We start from the raw sequence: 21,563 nt of genomic DNA, 5'->3' as shown, positions 1-21,563 counted from the left end.
TAAAATTGTTCCAACCAAAACCATTGGTAATTTCTATTATATTTATATTTTAATATCCCCCCCATAATTACAGAACTAACAAGACTACCGCTTTTTATTTATTTTTGTTTATTATTGTTATAATGTTTTTCTTTTTTTTTTCAAAAATTTAAACAACAACCCATTTCAAGCCAAGTCATGTTTATTTGTATAGCCCTTGATCACAAAGAGTCTCATAGTGCTGCACAGACCACAGAATATTGCATACTACAGACTATTATCACACCATCCCCTGATCTAAAACCTACATGAGGGCAAGGAAAAACTCAAAAACTTCAGCATGAAGAAAATGAAGAAACCTTGCGAATGGACCGCAAATGAGATAATCCCTCTTCCATTGACCAGGCTGCAAAATTAAAAATAAATCATGAAATAATTAAAATCAAAAGCCTGACCAAGTTGCAATGGATGTAGCATTAATAAACAATACATAGATATTGTCAACATGAAATATAGGTCATTTAAAAGCGATTGAATATTAGTGTGTTTTAAGCCTAGATTTAAACAGTTCCACTGAGGTTGCATATCGAATCTCAGAGGGCAGAGAATTCCACAGCACCGAGGCCTATATGGAAAACGCTCTCGAACCTGCGGATCTCCTATTGGCTCTTGGGATCACAAAGTAGACCCGCAATTTCAGAGTGAAGGCTCCGGACAGGAACATAGGGGGAAAATTATCTGAAAGATATGAGGAGAGAGTCCGTGCATGATTTTGTATCATACCAACAGAACCTTAAAATCATATCTTAAGATGACAGGGAGCCAATGCAAGTTGGCTAAAATTGGGGTAATGTGATCAAACGTTTTAGTCTCAGTTAAAAGCCTGGCTGCGGTATTTTGCACAAGCTGCCGGCTCTTGATGCTGGACATCGGGAGACCGGAGAGTAGTGCATTACAGTAATCTAGGCGGGAGGTAACAAATGCATGAATTATAATCTCCACAACAGACTGGGACAGCATAAAGTGATTTTTGCAATGTTTCAAAGATGGAAAAAAATGTGTTAAAGTAATATTCTTAACGTGTGTTTGGAACGATATATTGGGGTCAAATATGACACCCAGATTTTTGACCGAGTCACTCTGGGTGATATTATAATTGTCAATCTTCAGAGCAGTGTTTAAGAACCAGTCACACCATTTAGATGGACCAGGGTTGAGGTGCAAGACGTTACATCCATCTTTTTATCTCAGTGAGGCAGGCCTCCAAATTACCACAGTTTAGGGAGAGGGGGCAGATTACTCCATCGGAAGATACAGTTGAGTGTCATCCGCTTAGCGATGGAAACTGATATTGGGGTTTTGGGGTTTTTAAGGGTTATTGATCTATCTTCGTTATTCATTATCCATTATCCGTTATCGGTCAGTTCATAATACGCTACAAAGCCTAGGAGCCGGGACACTTACTCTCAGCCAAAAGGCCAAGCTAAGGTCCTAGCCCTAAAGCCTTGCTGCGATCATTGCAAATGCACCGTTCCCGGAGGTACTGCAATACCGGGCCGATGCGTGGAGTGGACAGAGCAAGCTCTTATTCCATCTCCGGAATGCAAAAATCAAATATATATTTTTTTTTTTTTGGTTTGAACAAATTTATTGACACTAAAAACAGAAAACAATCATGACAATCTCAACAGCAATTAAGCACATTCACAATATTATATTCCAATATTACGTTTTTAACAGCAAACACAAAGTGAGGTTTGAACAAACCTTCTCGAAAATCAAACATATTCACAATTTCATTAAATAACATCTTTGTTAGTGTCAATAGATCCGTCCAGGCCAAAGTCGATTGTCCTCGGTCCGAACAAATCCACTGACACCAACAGCAGCAAAACACAGCCATCAAATATGAAGTACACTAAATAATATCACCTAATGGAAGAATGTAAATGCTGAAAAGAAGGGGGACAAGTAGTTAACGAAAAAAAGGCTTGACTTTAGTCAAGACTACTTTTTTAGTCTACGGCTGCATTATTTTGAAGTGAGACGTCTTTGAGCATGAATTAACTGCTCCAACTATTGCGTTTAATTTCTGTTCCGCGTACGGAATTTGGAACTTTGTTACGATCTCCCACCATCTCCCGGTCTGTGTCATCATTGCAGTCTCAGTCAACTCATTCATGAAGGGTGTGCATAAAAAAGGGAGCGGAGACAACAATGACGTCACTCTCCAACACTTCCCCCACCAAGTACGGTAATTATGTGTTCAGCCCATAACAGCTTTGCAAAAAATAAGATAAAAGCAGTTAAGCGCTTGAATAAAAAGGCAAAGTGGGCTATCACGTGATCTGGTCGTCAAAACATGGCGTCTTCCTACTGGCTGGGAGACGATCAGGAGCTGACAAAACAAAGAGAGGAAAAACGCCCTCCCGCTTGTTTCGTCCTCAAGACAGCACAATCACGCGGTACGTATATTTATGTGTACCATCAGTGGTTATGGCGATAATTACGATCGTTTATTTGATGCATATTACAAATATAAATTTCAAATTCGATTTTAGCTAACTGTGTCCTATTGACAGACTGCAGCATCTCTGCGATACCCCTCTTCGTAATAAATATCGTAAAAATGTTGTTACATTGTGCTAATTGCTGAAAAAAGCACTCAGGAGAAATATCTTATTTGTGCTGAATATGGCGATTGTGCAAAGGAAACGCATTTGTGCAATAAATGTTGAGTGAGCAAAGGTTCACCCAGGAAGCAACGTGTCCCACTGAAGTGGGTAAAGAGGGACGCCAAAGCCTTTATTAAAACGTTAGAAATGTTTTTCTTGCAATTGGTAACACCGTACGAACATTGTTTGCAATGATATTAAACACGGCAATCCAGAATCAACACTCAAAAAGACTCATAAGATGAGCCTTAAATAATGTCAGTGTGTTACAATTGAAATTTGTATTCTTGGTTTGGCAGCTTTCAGAAGTATGACGATGTTGTTGTTTTTGTTCATTTCCCTTCCACTCGTAATCCTTTTGATTGTTTGGCCATGGCATGGATTTCCATAGCACCAATAAAATAATTAACTAATTTTAATCAGTGTAAACTATTTAAACTTAGAAGCCAAGACTAAAAGTCCTAAAGGGACATTGTGTAATATTTAGCGCTGTCAAGTGGTTAAAAATTGATGAAAAAAATAATAATTTGAATAATAAGAAAAATGCATGAACTATCATATGAACATGTACTTTATTTTAAGTTCAGTACTCGAAAGTCAAAATTTGTATTCCACATACCATAAAGCTTACCTAGAGGCTGCTGACATGATTGTCGGTCATCTTGTTGCTAAGGGTACCTCCAAAAACCCAAAACCTTGTGAAAGGCTGGTTGAAAAAAAATGAGGAGAACAGTTGTATGGTTTGGTCACTTATAGTCTCTGTAGAAAACATTTTTCATTGTGCATGTTAGCACTCGTTTCTGGTTGCACTACACAATACAGCGACATCTAGTGGTTAAATATTAACTTTATTATCCGAAAGAGTATGCCACTGAAATGAAGCGCAAAATGCAGCTAACTGACATTTAAAGGGTATATTATTACTTGAAGTCATATTGGTTATGCTGGTAATTTTAAAAAAATGTGAAATTATTGTACTAGTTCCGGTGTAAACAGCACAATCTTTTATTCATTACATTTTAAAAGTCGAATTTGTATCATGATGTTGTCCACAGCTTCCAATTAAGGGTAAATGATGGGTCCTGAAATTGGAACACTTGAGAACTACTGTTTTAGATGATTTGTGACACCATTTTGCTTATTTTAAATGCAAATGTGCTCATTCACAAAATAATGCTTCCCCGGCCTTTAGTTGACAACCGTGGTCTAACCACCAACTTGTCTGCTTTCAGAGTAAAACGAGATCCAGATGAAGAAGTGAGAGACTGCAGCCTCCGCTGACCTTCCCCCATCCTTGCGATGGCCTCGTTCATCAACCCTGTTCTGGTGGAGTCGGCTGTAGTGTCGGCGGTGGTCCTTTGCGTCCATGCGGCGCTGTGGAACCAACACTCCTGGTGCGCTGTGGCCCTCCTCATTCAGGGCTTCTACGTTCAGCACAAGTGGGATCGCCTTCTCAAATCGGGTGCGGCCGTCTTCCAGTTTCGCCCGGCTGCCAACAGCGGCATCGTCCCGGCTTCCATGGTGATGCCGCTCTTGGGTCTGGTACTGCGGGCCAAGTGTGCGGCAGCAGGCAGCGTTCACCTAGAGCGTTTCACCATGGTGGTGACAGTGAGCGGCATGGTTCTGGCGCTTTTCATGTCCCTCATTGCTCTGGGCATCACCAGACCGGTTCCTACCAACACTTGCGTTGTGGCTGGGCTCTCGGCAAGCGCTATATTGTACACAGCAAAACAGACCCTGACTGTGTCGGAGGTGATCGAAATTTTGGAGGTTCTTCTGATCTTTGTCTACCTCAGCCTCATTGTGCTCTATTTGCTGCCGCGCTGTTTCAGTCCTGGCGAGGCATTGCTAGTGGTGGGTGGCATCAGCCTGGTGGTCAACCAACTTATCAAGCGGTCGCTGGGCTGGGCTGAGGCTAAGGCAGACGACCCGGTCCACTATCTTCTCCCTGTACTGGTGGTGGGCTCGCTGCTGCTTGGAGTGGTCTTCGCTCTGCTCTTCTGCTTCATGGAGTCAGAAACATGGGTGTCGTCGTTTTTTTTCCACACCATGACGGCCGTGCTGGGCCTGGGCATCCTCATGCCGTGGCTCTCGCTCTTCATCGGCCGCCATCCTATTACGTGGCTTTGGGATTTTGTCACTTTCAACCAAACCCGCGTAGGACTGGTGGCGTACTGGGCAGTGCTGTGCTTGGTGGCAACCAGTGTGGTCCTGCATCAGAACTACCAACGCCAAGCGGGCTCCAAGAAGCACCAGGCCTCCACAGTGGTGCGCAAATACTTTCACGTCATTGTGGTGGCCACATTCGTCCCTGGGTTGCTGTATGACCGCCAGCTGCTGCACGTGGCATCCGCCGGCTGCCTGGCTGTCTTTCTTTTTCTGGAGTATGTGCGCTACTTCCGGATCAAACCTCTCGGCCGATGTCTCCGCCAACTGCTCACCCTGTTCCTTGATGAACGAGACTCTGGTCCACTCATTCTCACGCATTTGTACCTCCTATTAGGGATGGCGCTGCCCATATGGATCTTCCCGGGGGCCTGCGCCACTAAGGGTATGCTCCCCGGGGCGGGCGGCCTGGTACCCTACGCCGGCGTGTTGGCAGTGGGCGTGGGTGACACGGTGGCTTCTGTCTTTGGAAGCACACTGGGTGAGATTAGGTGGCCGGGCACCAAGAAGACCATGGAGGGCACAGCCACGTCAGTGTTGGCTCAGATCGTTGCCGTAGCCGTGCTGCTTATATTGGATGTGAGCGTTAACCTTAACGGGGCCTACTCGTGGATTCTTGGCTCGGTAGCTCTGGTGGCCCTGCTAGAGGCGTACACTTCGCAGATCGACAACCTGCTGCTGCCGCTCTACCTGCTGATCCTGTTCACTCTCTAATGGGAGTTCGAGGGGGGCAAAATCCACTGAGTCTGCCAAAAAACGGCAAGGGAGGAGGACTTAGCCGTGCTTATGAATCAATCGCCTTTGATACTTGAGGTTGAGCAGCAATAATATTAAATCCTCATCTCACTAACATCCAACTCAGAACCAGGATCGATTATCAACTGGTTGTAAATCAGTTACAGTAATCCCTCGTTTTATGCGTCGGTTGTATTTGTCAACTACTCTATTGTACACTTAAACCAAAGAACTAATCCCATTTACTGGTTCAAACATTTGTTTCAAGAAACAAAAGGACTGCACTTTAAAACTTTTTTTTTTTTTTTTCAAATAATAACTTGTCAAATTATGATTTTAAAAATAATCTTGCATTATAGCATTCACAATGATTTCAGGACACTATCCTTACTTCAGAAGATATTTTTTCGCCATCATGTGGACGTTATGAGTAAAACAAATGTGACATAAAATGATTTTACCTTCCTTCAGCTTGTCGCTAAGTGCAACTTTGGTGGCGATAGTAAGCGTCTTCCTCTGCATTTTGGTTCCTTTTTCGGTACAAGGCGTTTTGTTGACGTTATGTTTTTAAGAGAAACTTAAAATTGAAAAAGATTTGCACGCACCTAATGTAGATTTCTTCAAGCTGTTTGTGTATAACCGCAAGTTATTGACGCACAGATAGATATGCAGGGAAGGGGCGGGGGAACTGTTTAACCAATAGCAATGCAGAACATAATGCACGACGCAAAACGGCGAAAGAAGGAAGCGAAGGGTTACTGTATCATCATTACAGCCGAGACTGTATCTAAATAATGAGTTCAATGGTTGCTGTGCCGGCTGGCAGTCAAAGAAGTTGTAATAATTGCCTGTCTGTTACGCACTGCGATGCCAGATATTTTATTTAAAGAATGAGCTTCTGCTGGGGAAAAATCTCATCTGCTGGCCGTAGTTGTGAGTACTGATGGACGAAAGTCAAGCAGGTCAAAGTCTGCGCACACACCTATCAACTTTTACGTTCTCCCTGTATTTGTTAGGGTTTTGATCATTTCAAATTATGCTGTATAATAATTTTTATATTAAGAAAAGAAAAAGAATCTCCAAATTTTTGGGGGGTCAGAACAATATCGTCTTGCCCCTATCGGCTTTAATGTTGATTGTTTCGGTCACTGGGAAAAGACGAAGTCATTGAAGATTGCTAAAATTGTCGCTGTATTTTACATAGTCTTTCTCACTGTGAATAGGTACTGTGTTTTATGGTTTATTATCGCTTAATAAGGGGAATTGCAATCATTAATAAGGAGAGCAGTTGGCAGAATTTGACAAGTATGTGTACACTTCAGAAAAACTGAACTCTACAATACTGCAAAAAGTCCTGGTGGATAATTGAAGGTAAAACAAATCTTGAAGTAGATGTGAATCTTTCCCCCAACATGAACAAAAAAATCATGGTTGTTTTCCTGCATCTTTTATCTAAAATATGTTATTACTGTAATGCTTGCACCCAAATTATGATTAAGCATTCTAAATGTAGAATGTCAATCCATTCATTAATTATCTGCACCGCTTATACTCAGTAGGGTCGCGGGGTGCTGGAGGTCATCCCAGGTTGCTTCGGGCAGCGGATACATTGAACTGGTTGCCAGTCACAAGGCACACAGAGACAGACCACTCACTCCCTCATTCACTCCTAGGGACGATTTGGATCGGCCAATTAACCTGTCATGCATGTTTTTGGAATGTGGATGGAAACCCAACCAAGCCTGGGGAGGACATGCAAACTCTGCCGTGCACCAATGTTGAGTGTCAAAGCTGTTTATTCTTTATTATTTCTTTCTAGGGGACCTTTGCAATATAACAAAAACCGTTTCTGGTATTGATTCATTAAATTATTATGATGTTTTGATTCCTCATCCTCAATTTAAATCTTAGCACATTCTGTATTTTTAAATCATGTTTTCTGCATGTCTCATGATTGTCTACTTTTTACTTTCAAAAATTAATGTCAAACTATTTTCTACTTTAATTTTCCCTAATATCAGTATTTAAATCATGAATATCACTTCTCATATGGTATGTGAAAGTAAAGTACATGTCATTTTGCCCTAGCACAGGTTTGATGGGACATATGTGTCCAATTATGAATCAAAGCAATCTTGCTTGAATGTCTCAAACATTCTGCGTGAGCATTTTTTTCATGTCACATTGCATGTGGACCATGTCACAATATGCGAATGACAGACCATGAAACGATTGAACTGATTCAATTTCTGTGAAAGTACTTGAAAATAGATTTATTTGTACAAACGTCATTTTTTCATAATTAAAGTACATGCACAAATATCATTTGTTTTTTTAAAAAGTAGTCTTTTTGTTAAATGATCCTTGAATGGTTTCATAAAAGCTGGGATCTTCTGCACTCATTTGGTGTAAAGCAGCGGGAAAGGAAGTTCTTCAGTGGGTTGAAGCCTGGAATTTAAGAAAGAAAGCAATGACACAAATATTTGACCACTAGATGTCACTGTAGTGTGTAGGGCAACCGAGAAAGAGTGTGAAAATGCGCAAGGAAAAATACAGACTACGAAGACTCAAAAAGACGAAACCGCACCATTTTACTTCTCACTTTTATTCCAAGTTCTTTTGACGTTCTTGGGTTCTGAAGCAGCAATATGAATGAAATATGTTTGATTAAGCTATTACTGTTTCATCTTCTTTAGAGAAAAAGCCAAAGTTCAAAGACGATCAGCGACATTTAGGAGTTGTTCCGATACAGGCAAAATTGAGCCACCAGTTTGAAAATAAAACAAAAGGTCAGAATTTCAAAATTACTCCTCACTTAGAGAGAAGAGTGTATTGTTTGGCCACTAGATGTTGTATTGTGTAATGAAACCGAAAACAAGAGCTTAAAAAGTACAAGGAAGAATACAAACTGGACACTCAAAGTGACCAAACGGAACCGTTCTTTTTCACATTTTTGCCCAACAATTTTGTGAGGTTTTAAGGTTCCTGTGCATACCTGTCGACTTATACAATTTCTACGCATTGTATTTTTTTTTAAAATTGTATATGTTGAACAATTTTTAATTTTTGAATGTAAAAATATATATTTCGTCAGTTTCTTCTTGTCCATTTTGGCTGTAATAGAGATTGTCTTGTTGAGCAGTAGAAGACGACATTGTCATCATAGATTGTCAATATCGTTGCGGTACACCAGCACTTGCTTTATTCTTGATAGTGTTCTGTTTTTTTTTTAACTAAATTGTGACCGTTTCTGTTACAGAGTAAAACCATCTATAGATTAGATGAATTCTGCACTGCTATAAATAATAAGCAGCACAAAATTCACTGTAAGTGGGAAAAGAACTAAAAAAGACGCGGAAATAATTGTTTATTAAAAATAAAATAAACTTGTTTACACAAATGATCTTTTTTTGATTCTACATAGTCTGCTGTGAGTAAATAGGTGCCGCATTGTGTATGTAAGGATTATTATCGCTTGATAAGAGGAATTGTAGTCATTAATAAGGGTAGCAAGTGGCTGAGGTCGACAGGTAAGCCTGTAGCAGCAAGTGGGTAGACAATGTGAGCTGCGTCAAGTTAAGATTCATGTTATGTAAGATAAATTCAAATTTCTTGACCTTCGGGTGTTTTAACAGATGATAGGTCAAGTATGTTTGCTTATTATTCAAATCAATATGTTTTTATTAATGAATGAAGTACATTTTTACCAAAAGGAGGTGCTAAATGATACATACAGTATGTTTAATAAAAGATATTGCTAAAAATAAGGAAACAAAAATCTTAACAAAATTCCAAACTTTCTACAATAAAACCCAGAATTATGTAAAACCGTGAGATCAGGCTTGAGCATCTTACCAGTTGTCCAGACTCCAGCGGGTGTCTGCGGCCTCCATGAGATGGAAGGTATACACGTGGCGCGAGTCCTCCGACGTGTTTTCAGCACTGCGGTGAACCACTTGGCCGTGGATCAGCACCACACCACCTGGGTACCAGAATTTCAAATCTTAAGTTTCAAGATTATTTTATTTGAAAAGGTACAAGTATCCTCCATAAACTCATGTCACATACTATAACATTTAGGCCAAGGCTAATTCTCAATGTCTGTCTCCAGAAGGGCTTTTACAGAAAAAGATAATCCATAAAACACACAATATTATAAACCAGCACAATTGCAAAAGTGGCCACATATCTGACCTCTGATTTAAAAGTCTTTAAGTTTATGTTTTAAATGGACCCAGTTTGACTCTTCCTTCAGTTCAGTGGGTAAACAGTTCCAGGCTTTAGTGCCTTGTGCAGTAAAAGCTGATTGTCCAAAATTAGTTTTCCGCCTCAGGACTTGACAGTTCCCGCTCTCAACTCCTCTGGTTCTGGAGCCCACAGCCCTGAGGGGAACTATGCTTTCACTAAGAACCAGAGGGGCCTGTTGATACATGCATTTATAAATAAGACTCAACTGTGCTGATTTAATGAAGTTCTTGAAAGATAATGTTTTTAGGTTCTCTAAACTAACACAATAATGTGACCTAATGGATTACTTATCTAGAATTTGAACCGCTCTATTGTAAATCATTTGTAGTGGGTATATTGTAAATACCGTGGCCTGTGACTAGGAGCATATGCAGTAGTTTACGTGCGAGAAGATCATGCAGTGCATGAAAGTGTGTGTGCAGCGTGGAATGGCGGGAAATCTCTTATTAGTCGAAATCAGAGGTCTGCACGATTTGATCTAATTGTTCAAAAATTAAGAAATATTTAGTTAGGGAGAAATCATTTTAAAATGTTTTGGTTGTAACTACAGATGGTGAGTTTTTCAGACGAAAGCCAATTACCTTCACAGTTCACCTTCATTGCCTGGGTTGTCAGAGTACCACTTCTTGTGGTGTGTCTATGGCATGTACAGCTTGGCGGCACCCATCCCTCAGGCAGCTTTTTTGGGTAGATAGTACTGGTTTCCATTGATACTGATAGCAGGGAAAGCCTTCACTTTGACTTCTGATACCATAATCACTAACACTACGGTTTTTCTCCCCTTAAAAACAACTATCGATTTATTTTTTTTAAATTAATTAAACAACAACAACAAAATATTGACTCGAGACAGGTATTTTAGTCCATGGCTGCTTTATCTTGATGAAAGAAGTCTGTGTGCATGAATCAACTGCTCCAATGATCGCAATAGATTTTTGTTTTGGTAAAAATTCCCACTTCTAGGTTTTCAAGCAAGCAGATGTTGTTGTTTTTATTGTTTTTAAAAATGTTCTGGAGATGGATTATGTTTAAAGTGTAAAAATACAGTGTGCAATAACATCTACCGCTTTTTTAGGTCAAAAGGTTGGAATGTATCCATTTATTCACAGACAATGGGTAAAAACATTTACACCAGAACCAACTCACCACACTGTCCAAACTCAACACTGCCCTCTAGCGCCCGGAGAGAGCCTTGGGTAGTTTGGTTTGTATGTACAGTGGGACCTCGGTTATCGCGGTTAATGGGGACCAAAACCACCCACGATAAGTGAAAATCCTCCAAGTAGTGGCGCACAAAAATGATTAATTATTATTTTTTAGACCCCGTTAATGGGGACCAAAACCACCCGCTAAAAGTGAAAATCTGCGAAGTAGCGACGCCCCTTCCCAAAAAAAATATATATATATTTTTTTTTTTAACCATTACAGACCGCGAAGCTCTGAAGCCGCGAACGTCGAACCGCGAAGTAGCGAGGTCCCACTGTATTAAAAAGCAAAATCATATTTATTTTATTGAAATGACCAAGTAACTTTCTGTTATATATATGTGTACCAGAAAATCTTAAGTAGGCAAATGAAGATCATCTAATGTATATTTGACAAATCTGGCATAATCCCTTAAAATAACTATAAAATACTGTAACCTTTTTTAACTTCTACCGGGACAAACTTCTCATCGTCGTAGTCCTGCTCCTTGCCGATAAAGTCTGTCAGTGGGAATGTGCCCGGGGACGTCCTCACCATCCGTCGGGTCACTCCGCCTGCACAGGACAGAAAGCAAAATGAGGCGTTTTGGGCTCGGCTGATCAAATGTCCGCGTACTTTCATGCGAGCCTGGCAGGAACCACAGGCAGCCGTTTTTGATGGTGGCGTCCTCCAGGGCCACCCACAGGCCCATAACCCTCCCCAGTGGCTCCGTGTACAAAAATGTGGCATCTTGGTGCGACGTCACTAGGAAATATATTTAGAATATATATGAGTTCTTACCTTATATTGTCCATGTAGTGAAACAAATGATGATGTTACCTTCCCCACCAATTCCAGGTTGCTGAAAAGGGAGAAAAAATAATAAATTAACAGTGTTGGAACGCATTCCCTATAAAGAGTACTTACAGTTTCTAGTTACTTCATTTAAAAAGTTGGATCAGTTAACCCCCTAAATTAAACACCAAAAAGTACTACAAAAGTAACTAGTTACAAATTACCATATATACTCGCATTGAAGCTGACCTCCTAAAACTGCTCTAAAATAGCCGCATAATAAAAAGAATAGAAGTCAAAGTGTATCGCGACCTGTGAAAGCAGTGAACCCATCATAATACTTGGCTTGTATGATCTTGACAGCTTTCCCATGAACGTTTAAATGAGACACTCCATATACATTTTGTCTCTGGCCTTCAAACCACTCCAAGATCTTTTTCTCCATTTCTGGATCCAGGATGTTTTTTTTCTACGTGCATGGTGTTTTACAGAAATAATTTTGCAAATAAAAATGATTAAGCACACTTTTACCCAAAATTCTGTACTTACGTTTGCCCCGTTGTTTTTTTATTTGTTTGTTGTACTTGTATAAGCTACGCCCACTCCCCGCGCGCTGCCGAACACTTCCTCCCGGTGACACACAACCAAGCTCATCCCCTGATTTAAGTACCGGTATTATGTTTTATAGTTGCAAATTTGACTTTGATGGGAATATAATGGTGTAGGGAGAATATCTCCATGAGGAAAAATCCAGCGCCCTCATCCTGTGCTTGTAACAGAGCCACCATAACTGTATACAGTTGTCCTTTGTAGGTTAATATAAATATGCACACTCATCCAGCCATGTTGCCGGCGAATATGGGGTCGTCTGCAACAACATGATTCATGCAGGAGTATTCAGCATCTAAGGACACTGTAATTAATTATCTGCAACTAGAATAGTGGCTAAAATAGTGGCAACACAACATATAGAAACAACAGTGTAGTTACAAATGTCATTAATAAAGCGTCAGACTACTCACTACCGAGAAAAGTAATGCTAATCCAGGAATGTGTTTATTGGTAACGTGTTAATCCCAACACTGTGTAATTAAAAATTAGTCCATATGTTTTAAACATATGTTCTTTTCACAAAAAATGAGGGAAAATAAAGTGTAACTGACCTTGAAGATGTACATGCTCTGCAGGATGACGGGGCGGACCAGGCCGAGCTTCCTGGCGATGCCCTAAAGGGAGAACCACAGCGCATGACTTCAGTTTTCATGCACGGAGAGGCCAAACTCTACATATACATGTGACAGTCACGAATTGAACAAATGCTTCCACAAATTGAGTAAGGAGCGGTTTGCAATATTTTCTGTACCATGGACCGGTTTAATGTTTGACTATATTCATCTTGCCCGGCACAATAATAACATTAGTAATAATAAAATAACAATCATGAGAGTAATAACAAACTTAAGTCTGCCGTGTAATCACTCGACTACTAGAGATTTAGATGACCTAGGACAAGGCATTATATTTATCCCATCAACACACTTTTTTTTTACTCTAGGTACCACATCATACAACATTGTTTTGGCTGAACTCTTTCCCATGAAGCTCCATTACAACCTTTTAAAACAAGTCAGCGTAAAGTAAAAAAAGAGTGTGATTATATCAAATCTAATACCTTTTCTTGTGTTATGTACACAATACTTTTCTGATTCCCGTTGCATTCAATGCTGAATGATCAGCGAACGGTCAGTGATATTTATCGACTGATCAATCAGTATGGTAATATATTACCGTAAAACTCAAAATAATGCACAACCCAACGTTGAGGTATTCTTTTGAGGTCTGTATATACAAATAACTACAGCATTAGCAAACATTTCTACCAGTCTGTTGATGACCACTGGAGTAAAGCGTAAATTAGGTTGTCATTACGTTTTCATTTTACTATTGATTTTAAACACTGGTTTTCAGATTTTTGTGCATGTGCATTCTTTCCCAAAATGCTTCATTTGAGTTTGATTTGTAAGCTGTTACAAACATATAAAAGAGTAAATGGGGCTGTCGTGTTTTCTTTTCAGTTAATCAAAATGTTTTCTGTTTTTCTTTTTTTAAACACTTAGTTTTTCTACATTATTTCAAAAAATACTTTATCATAGATGGATTTTTATATTGTCACAAACGCAAAAAAGGTTAAGTGAGATTGTAATTTTTTTAAATGGTTTTAAACGTCAGATTTTTGACATTTTGTACATTTTTTCTCCAAATGCTTAATTTTAGGTTTTTTTTATGTTGTCCTAAAGAGTGAATAGGGTATTATTAATTATTTAGTTTACTGCACTATTGTTTTTACTTCTTTTATTAAACCAGTGGTTTTTTTTGTTTGTTTGCTCTGTTATAAGTTTTTTAATAATGTTTTTCCCTCTAAAATACGTAATTTAAGTTTTTTTATATAACTGCTAACTGAGTACTATTTGTTCCTAAACATTTTCAAATAACATTCTCTGAAGCGGAGTAAAGTCCTCACTTGTACTTTATCTGAATGCGTAACTTTTCTGTACAAAGGTTCGTATGCATGAAGCGCGTGTCCCACTTTATTGAGTGACCGATGCTTCGCGACCAAGAATTCTCCTGCAAGTGAAAAAAAAAGGGGAAAAAAGTCACTTCACTCACATTGTTGAAAAGCAGATGAATACATCGACTGACCTTTGTCATCAAAAACTCCTTTCTCGAAGAAAAAGCGGATTTTATCTCCACTGCTGATGAAATAATCAGCGTTTCCCTGCAGGTCAAGAGGACAGCAGCTGACTGGAATGGACATTTCCCTAACAAAATGTTTGCACTTTTTATTAAAATGATAACAGTAAGCGAAAATTCTACCTGGCAACAAGTGGTGCAAAATGGAGTGCAAAAAACATCAAGTTTGTGGAATAAAAGAAAAACATATGGATATATTTGTAAAGTATCTTTCGCTATAACAGACGGGGTTTACTTTTCTCAGTTTCGCTACTTCACAAAATGTCCTCACACATTGTGTTCGGTGTTTGGTTACACAGTCACACTGCTCATTACTATTTGACGGTACGGTTAATGATAAAATTGTTTATACGGTACTTTTGTTTGTTAAACAAATGTTTGAACCAGTAAAAATGCTTTGTTCTTTGGTTTCAGTGTATGATATACTTTATGTATAATATACTTCATTTAATAAACAGTACTTTTATTTAATTTTAATTTGTGTAAAAGAATGAGGTTTCTACTTCACAGATTTTGCCTATTACAAGTTGTTTTTTTGAAACCATGGGATTTTTATTCCGATATAAAACTTTTATGCAGTATGTATGTACACATTAATGTATTAAAATATTTTAATATGTAAACAGGCAAATGTAAACAACGATTTTAGATAAATGTATGTTTAAGTCAAGTCAAGTGGAGTCATGTTTATTTGTATAGCCCTATTCACAAGAAGTCTTAAAGGGCTGTACAGACTACAGACTACTATTCCAAGATCAAAACCTAATATTTACTACACCAAAAAATGAGAAAAAAATACCATAGAAATAAAAAAATATTAGTAAAGTAATACTATAATACAAAATACTACTACAGAAATATTATGACGGAAATCCAACAAAACACTACAATGGAAATACTACAAAAATACTTCTACAGAAATTCAACAAAAATATCACTACAGTCATTCTATGACACAAAAATACTACGTTTATGGGATGGTTCATATACTTTTGGTTATCGTTTGAAGCAATACAGTGGTACCTCTACTTACAAATTTGATTTGTTCTGGAAGTAGCTTTGTAACCTGAAAACTTCGTAAGTAGAGACGCATTTTGAATGTAAATGCGCTAATACACTCTAAGCCCCGCAAAAATACAGTGTGATATTCTTTAAGTTAATTATAAAAGAGCATCGGAATATGAGGCAAATACATGTTAAAAGATTACCTCACAAACAAAAAACAAGAACCACATAATGTATAAAAACAAAAATTATGGAAAAATAAAAATCTGCATTTAACTTTTTGCCTCGCGTTTCTTGAAAAACTGATCCAAGGACATCTGCTGCCTTTTGACAATCCGTCGTAAATGCGCAAGGCAGACGACATAATGAGCGATGTCAATGGTTTTTCTGGGTGATTCCACAAATTCCGAGACTTTCCGTAATTTTTCTAAAATGTCTTTAATGTAAACTGTTCGAATGATGACTCCGTCCTCCACCCCACCATCCTGCTAAAGCCCCTCTTGAACTCTGAACTGTGACAGTGACACAAAGAGCATGCTGGGATACATTCATGGCATGCGCATCGGGTTGCCAGGCAGATTTTAAGCGATAGCCAGTTCCAGAAAACTCTGGGAGCAGCGAATGGCGGTGCTTACTGTACTGTATTTTTGACTTTGTATCCTGAAACACCTTTGTAACTAGAGGCAATATTTTCCCGTTAAGGTACCCCATAACCTGAAACTTTCGTATGGAGAGACATTCATAAGTAGAGGTACCACTGTATATTTTTTTAATAAAAAAGTATTTTTTTTAAATACTACAATGTGTTTGTCTTTAAGCAGTTAGCTATACCTGCATCTGCAGGTTTGACACTAAAGAAAGCATTCCAACACAAAACGGGTTAAAATAATAATACATCACAGGTACAATCGAGTAAATGACGTATTTCTAACTGATTAATCTCTCGCACTGAAGCCACTAACCTGCTTTTTGAGCTGCTCTTGCTGGTAGGTGGAGAAGGTAGTGCGGCAGTGCGCAGGAACATCCATAGTTTCCACGATCTCAGACATCCTCTGACGCAATTCATCGCACTCGGCGGCCGTCAAGAGCTCTTCCAAGACCACATAGCCATCATCCATGTACTGCCGTACACACAACGATTTAGTTTTTTTTTTTACCTTGTCTTTTTATCCTGACATGATGTTATCTTTTCTATTTTAAACCTTTTGTATGTGTTTATCCTGAGTACCATTGTCACGACCAGAACGGAATTAGGACCTCGATGCGTAACGTTAGCCACAAGTTTTATTGCGATAAAGAGGAAAGGCAGCGCCCGCGACCCGGTGCTCGCTGGACGCGAGAAGCAAGCCGCTCAAAGAATCGGAACGTGTTCTGAATGCGGAAGTAGATCTTCCGGAGCGGAGATTGTGGTGTCAAGGACGGGAAAAAAACAGGTCGATAGCCGGGACAGGAGAGAAAAATAGGGTTGGGATCAGAAACAGGTCGTAAGCCGGGACGGGAGAGCAAAAAACAAACGGGAAAATCAGGAACGGACGGGTGGAAAACGAGTGCAAAAAGCGGGACTGACGGGAGTCAGAGTCAAAGTGCTTTCCTTGTAGAAACAGAAGTTCACTGATGGACTGATAACAGGCAAATCAAAGGAATGAGCTTAAATAGGACGGGGAACCAATCAGGAAGCCCGCAGCGGCCTGCGCCAAACGAGCGGGCACAGGTGAAGTTAATCAGTCATCATGACAACCATGGCTAATATCGTAAACAATGTTCACTACGTTGAAATCAAAGACAATGAATACTATTCTAATGGGGCGGCAGTAGCTCAGGAGGTAGAGCGCTTGTCTTGGGATCAAGGGATACCAGTTCGAATCCCAGCTCGTCCGTGTTACATGTCGAAGTGTCCTTGGGTAAGACACTGAACCCCTAAAACCCCCAATAAGCAGGTTAGCGCCTTACATGGCTGCAAGGCCGCAATTGGGAAATGTGGAGCACATTGTAAAGCGCTTTGGGAAGTAATTGACTTGAAAAGCGCTATATAAATGCAAATCATTTCATTTCATTTACATAATTCTAATTTTTACTTTTCAGATGATGTGACCATTCAAGATGGCAATTACAAAGATGAGCACATATTTACTACCGCGCCAAAAGAAAGCGTCAAAAAGGGCTGCGTGGCGTAAAATGTGAGCCCTATTTTCCAGACAACAGTGTCAGGGCAACTATACTATGGAGAATAGTGCTAAATTGTAACACAGACATGTATTTTTGTTGTTGTTTTCATTAGTGGTTGTCGCAGTACCAAACTAAATTGCATTCACTTGTTATTGTTCCACAAAGATTAAAGGTACATTGAGTCATATTTGACCGCTAGATGACACTGTATTGTCAGCGTATTTAAAGCAGCAGTGTTTAAAATGTAGCAAGCAAGTAAAGGGTTGTAGTCCAGAATTTATGGTAGTTACAGTCATACTAATTGTACATCAAAATATAAAGTGAAGTCTTGTTGTCATTTTTGATAAATGTATTTAAATATATTTTAGTGTTACTATGGTTTTGATAAATGCATTCAAACATATTTGCGTATTTCTGTGCATGATTTTAAAGGAACAGTGTGTATGTCACGGTTGCCATGGCGCCCAATTGGCCCCGCCCGTGTGGCGCAAGCTGCAGCTTGTTGACAGATTGGCTTCCCTTCTATTTAAGCTCAGTGCTCTCACTCACCCTTTGTCAGTCTGTCAACGAACTTCTGCACCCGCAAGATGTGGGTTTTGACTCTGTCCGTTTTCCTGCTTGTGGTTCCTGTCCGGTATTGTTCCCCTCTAGTTTGTCCTGTTTGATTTCGATCTCCAGTGTCTGGTGTCGTTTCAGCCTATCTCGTCCTGCTTGTTGTCGGACTCCAGTCTCCATTGCCTAATATCAATCCTGTTTGTCCCGTCCTGTCCGGTATCGACCCCATCTGTCCGATATCTGCTAGTGCAATTGGTATCAATCTCGTCGGCCTCTGGCTTCCTGTCATTCCACACCAGACCGCTGCCTTACGTCTTGTACCCAACGATCGCTGAATCACTGGCGTTTGGGTTAACGTGCATGACTGCCCCATTTCCCGTAAAATAAAGCTTGTGTGAGAAACGTCACGCATCTGGGTCCTCCTCCTGTTCCAGTTCTTTTTATTTGTCCAATATTTGACTGTATGGTGTAGTGCAACCGAAAATTAGTGCTACAAAGAAAAATTCTCAACCTATGAGTAAAAATTTTCTTCATCGTCATTAATATCAATGTTGTGAAATATCGTATGCAACGAGATTAGTCATGGCACTCCACGAAAAAAACATTTGATAAAGACTTTGAGGAGAAAAACGATAAAAGACTCAGGATAAATAGGCAAAAATAATAATAATTACAATGTAGTAAACTGGCCTAAGTTATAATAATAATGCAATGAAAAAGAACAGTGTGTTGTAACAACAGTGCAATGAAAATAAATGCAACAACATTTAGAGGCAGAAATTGAAAAAAAAAACAAAAAACAATATAACTCTTTCGTATATATATTTTTACACAGTATTTTTATACTATTTCCGTAATGGGATTTTTGTAGCACTGTTTTTCTGTTGTAGTTATTTTGTAGGATTTTTGTTGTATTTTTTTAAGATTGTTGTAGTGTTTCTGCAATAGTATTTGTTTAGAAAAACTAAGAAATATGCTGCAAGAATTGCTCGTGTTGTTTACTCGGTAAATTGACGTGTTTACACAAATGATTCTTGTTTTATTCTACGTAGTCCATGTTGTTGTGAGAGAATAGGTGCTGTGTTGTCTTTGTCTTTTTCCTTGCCCTCATGTAGGTTATAGATCAGATGCTGTAATAATAGTATTTGGTTTGCAATAATCTGTGATCCGTGCAGCCCTTTGAGACTTGTGATTAAGGCTATACAAATAAACATGACTTGCTTTTAGTTTGTATGGCTTATTATCGCTTAATAAGGGAAATTGCAATCATGAATAAGAGAAGCAATTGCCTGGGTTTGACGGGTAAACTACAGATTCCAAATTCAGCGTGAAATATTTGCAGCTCAATTAGCGGGTTGCATTCGCGACGCTCTGATTGGCAGCCCTTGCAAACTTCTTATGTAATCACACACTCAAAAGGGAAAAACACATAGAACGTTTTTGAATCATGATGCTGATAATTGAGCAATGCTCACCTTTTGCACATCTCGGTCGCTTAAGAAATCCATGATGCCTTTTGCGGACGAGGAAAAAGTTGTGTAGGAGAAAAGGGAGGTGAAAGAGGCACTTTTGTACTGAACGGTCAACTGAGTTGGTGAGTGACCGATGTTTATGAACGTCACACACTCATACGTCATTACAAGGTCCAATCGAACTCGACTCAACCTAATAGGATTTTCTCTTCGCAGCGCATGCGCTCGAATCAAAATTAAACAGCATTTTAACAGCGCTCTCTAGTGGATTGTTGATATTAGAAACAATACCAGGCACCAAAAAATGTATAAATTGAATAATTGATGTAGAGCTGCCAAAAAAGGAAAATTGTACCTAAAAACCAATAGAGGATTTTTTTTTTAGATTTGGAAACCATTTCTTAATAGCGCCATTTTTAGATTGAAAACTTTTTCTTAGTAGGGTCAATGCAACAAAAATACAAATACCAAATAACAATGCCAACTACAGAACTAAAGTAACTTCCATTGCACAATATTTTGAAGTTGCTAATAAAGCGGTGCTAATAAAGTATCAATTGTCTCTCAATGGCTCTATTGCCATAGTGACAACAGATTTACAGGAACAGGAACATGTTTACATTTTTGGTTGTAGCTCTGTTCTCTCAGCGGGGTGAGCTTGCTACAGGTGATTATGTCAATATGTGGTGTTGACTTAGTAGCAGAACACTTTAACACACGGATGACACCTGGCATTGTCCTTTTCTGTAGTTGGAAAAAACAGTACACACTGCGCTTCTTATTCGTCTCTGGTAGTTTTAGCTTTTGAAAAGGGTGGTCGCAGAGATTTTGCTCAATCTTTTGCTTGTCAGGCAGTATGCAGTAGCAGGCCAGGTAGAAAATGTGCTAAAAAGTGTCTTTCAGTCACACTCAAGAATAAACTTAAGAGTGGCCAAGCGTGTTGGCTGATGGATCCGATCAAAGTACTTGCTTTGTCATGATTACTGATGTGACTCAGCTGTACCCGTTCCTTTGGCGCCATCTGCCGCAGGCTCCGATTGGCTCCCGATCAGTATTTGTACCCAGTCCAGTCTGTTCTCTTTTGTCAGTCCGTCTGCGAACCTCAGTTAACACTGGGAAAGCCTTTTTTGACCCTGACTCCTACCTGCCCCGTTTTTTGCTGCCTGTTCCCCGGCTTCGACCCGTTTTTTATCCTGACCACGTCTTCTCTCCTATTCTGGCTTACGACTCGCTTCAGACCCCGACCACGTTTTTGCTCTCCTCTCCCTGCTATCGACCCTATTTTCCGTCCCCGACACCGCCGTCGCGCACCACGGAAGATCCACTTCTGCGTTCGGAGCACAATCCGAGTATGACCTGCTTCCCGCGTCCAGCAATCAACGAATCATGGGCGCAACCCTTTCTCTTTCTTCCAATAAAACTTGTGAGAAACACAACTTTAAACTGCAAACAAAGTAGAAAATGATTAATAACTTAATTGTGCAGATTTTATTCATAGCGGTTTCATAATTGTAACAATTGACAGATTAAGTGATTAGAGTGTAGTTATGGACAACTGAAATTTCAAAAAACAATTGTGATATTGATTCTTCTAAATGGCATGGGAAATGTATTGAACTAGTTTAATGCTCCTTTGTATTTAAATCAAAAGCTTGATCTACAGTAAATATGAACATTATTTGTTTTTTGTTTTTATAGTTTTCAATGTTATCAAAACGTGTATTTTGTAATTTGATATATACTCGTTTTGTAAACGACAGAAGATACTTAGTCATTGGTGGCTCTGTAATATCAAAGAAATATAATCACAACAAATCATATTTAATAATTC

General features: G+C 39.3%; 2 protein-coding genes, 1 long non-coding RNA gene and 1 pseudogene across 5 annotated transcripts; 1 reads left to right on the top strand and 3 right to left on the bottom strand.

Annotated features, from left to right (window-relative positions):
* Window positions 1–175: 175 nt before the first annotated feature.
* Window positions 176–6,171, bottom strand: LOC148350940 (uncharacterized). The gene is made up of 3 exons (XR_015847118.1): window positions 6,017–6,171; window positions 3,286–3,360; window positions 176–385 (listed from the first exon to the last, which is right to left on the bottom strand). It is a non-coding gene; the product is annotated as an uncharacterized LOC148350940 (long non-coding RNA).
* LOC148350941 (U2 spliceosomal RNA) lies at window positions 1,498–1,674 on the bottom strand (annotated as a pseudogene).
* dolk (dolichol kinase) lies at window positions 2,168–8,955 on the top strand. Its single transcript, XM_088320149.1, has 2 exons — window positions 2,168–2,444; window positions 3,887–8,955. The coding sequence occupies exon 2, from the start codon at window positions 3,954–3,956 to the stop codon at window positions 5,532–5,534; it is 1,581 nt and encodes a 526-aa protein (XP_088176275.1). The 5' UTR covers window positions 2,168–2,444; window positions 3,887–3,953; the 3' UTR covers window positions 5,535–8,955.
* phyhd1 (phytanoyl-CoA dioxygenase domain containing 1) lies at window positions 7,814–19,901 on the bottom strand. Of its 3 annotated transcripts, none has more exons than XM_088320150.1 (10): window positions 19,736–19,901; window positions 16,502–16,660; window positions 14,484–14,559; window positions 14,305–14,408; window positions 12,947–13,009; window positions 11,829–11,850; window positions 11,625–11,753; window positions 11,447–11,563; window positions 9,411–9,537; window positions 7,814–8,003 (listed from the first exon to the last, which is right to left on the bottom strand). In XM_088320150.1, the coding sequence occupies exons 1-10, from the start codon at window positions 19,895–19,897 to the stop codon at window positions 7,955–7,957; spliced, it is 1,008 nt and encodes a 335-aa protein (XP_088176276.1). In that variant the 5' UTR covers window positions 19,898–19,901; the 3' UTR covers window positions 7,814–7,954. The 3 variants fall into 3 exon arrangements, with proteins under 3 accessions (XP_088176276.1, XP_088176277.1, XP_088176278.1); XM_088320151.1 differs by lacking the exon at window positions 19,736–19,901 and adding an exon at window positions 16,742–17,168; XM_088320152.1 differs by lacking the exon at window positions 19,736–19,901 and having other exon boundaries at window positions 14,484–14,602; window positions 16,502–16,650.
* Window positions 19,902–21,563: the final 1,662 nt, after the last annotated feature.

Source organism: Urocampus carinirostris, chromosome 16 (genome assembly GCF_059441175.1).
Source record: "Urocampus carinirostris isolate Australia breed hairy pipefish chromosome 16, RoL_Ucar_1.0, whole genome shotgun sequence".
Taxonomy (NCBI): domain Eukaryota; kingdom Metazoa; phylum Chordata; class Actinopteri; order Syngnathiformes; family Syngnathidae; genus Urocampus; species Urocampus carinirostris.
The sequence above is the reverse complement of the archived record's forward strand: the minus strand, read 5'-3'. Positions and strand labels throughout refer to the sequence as shown.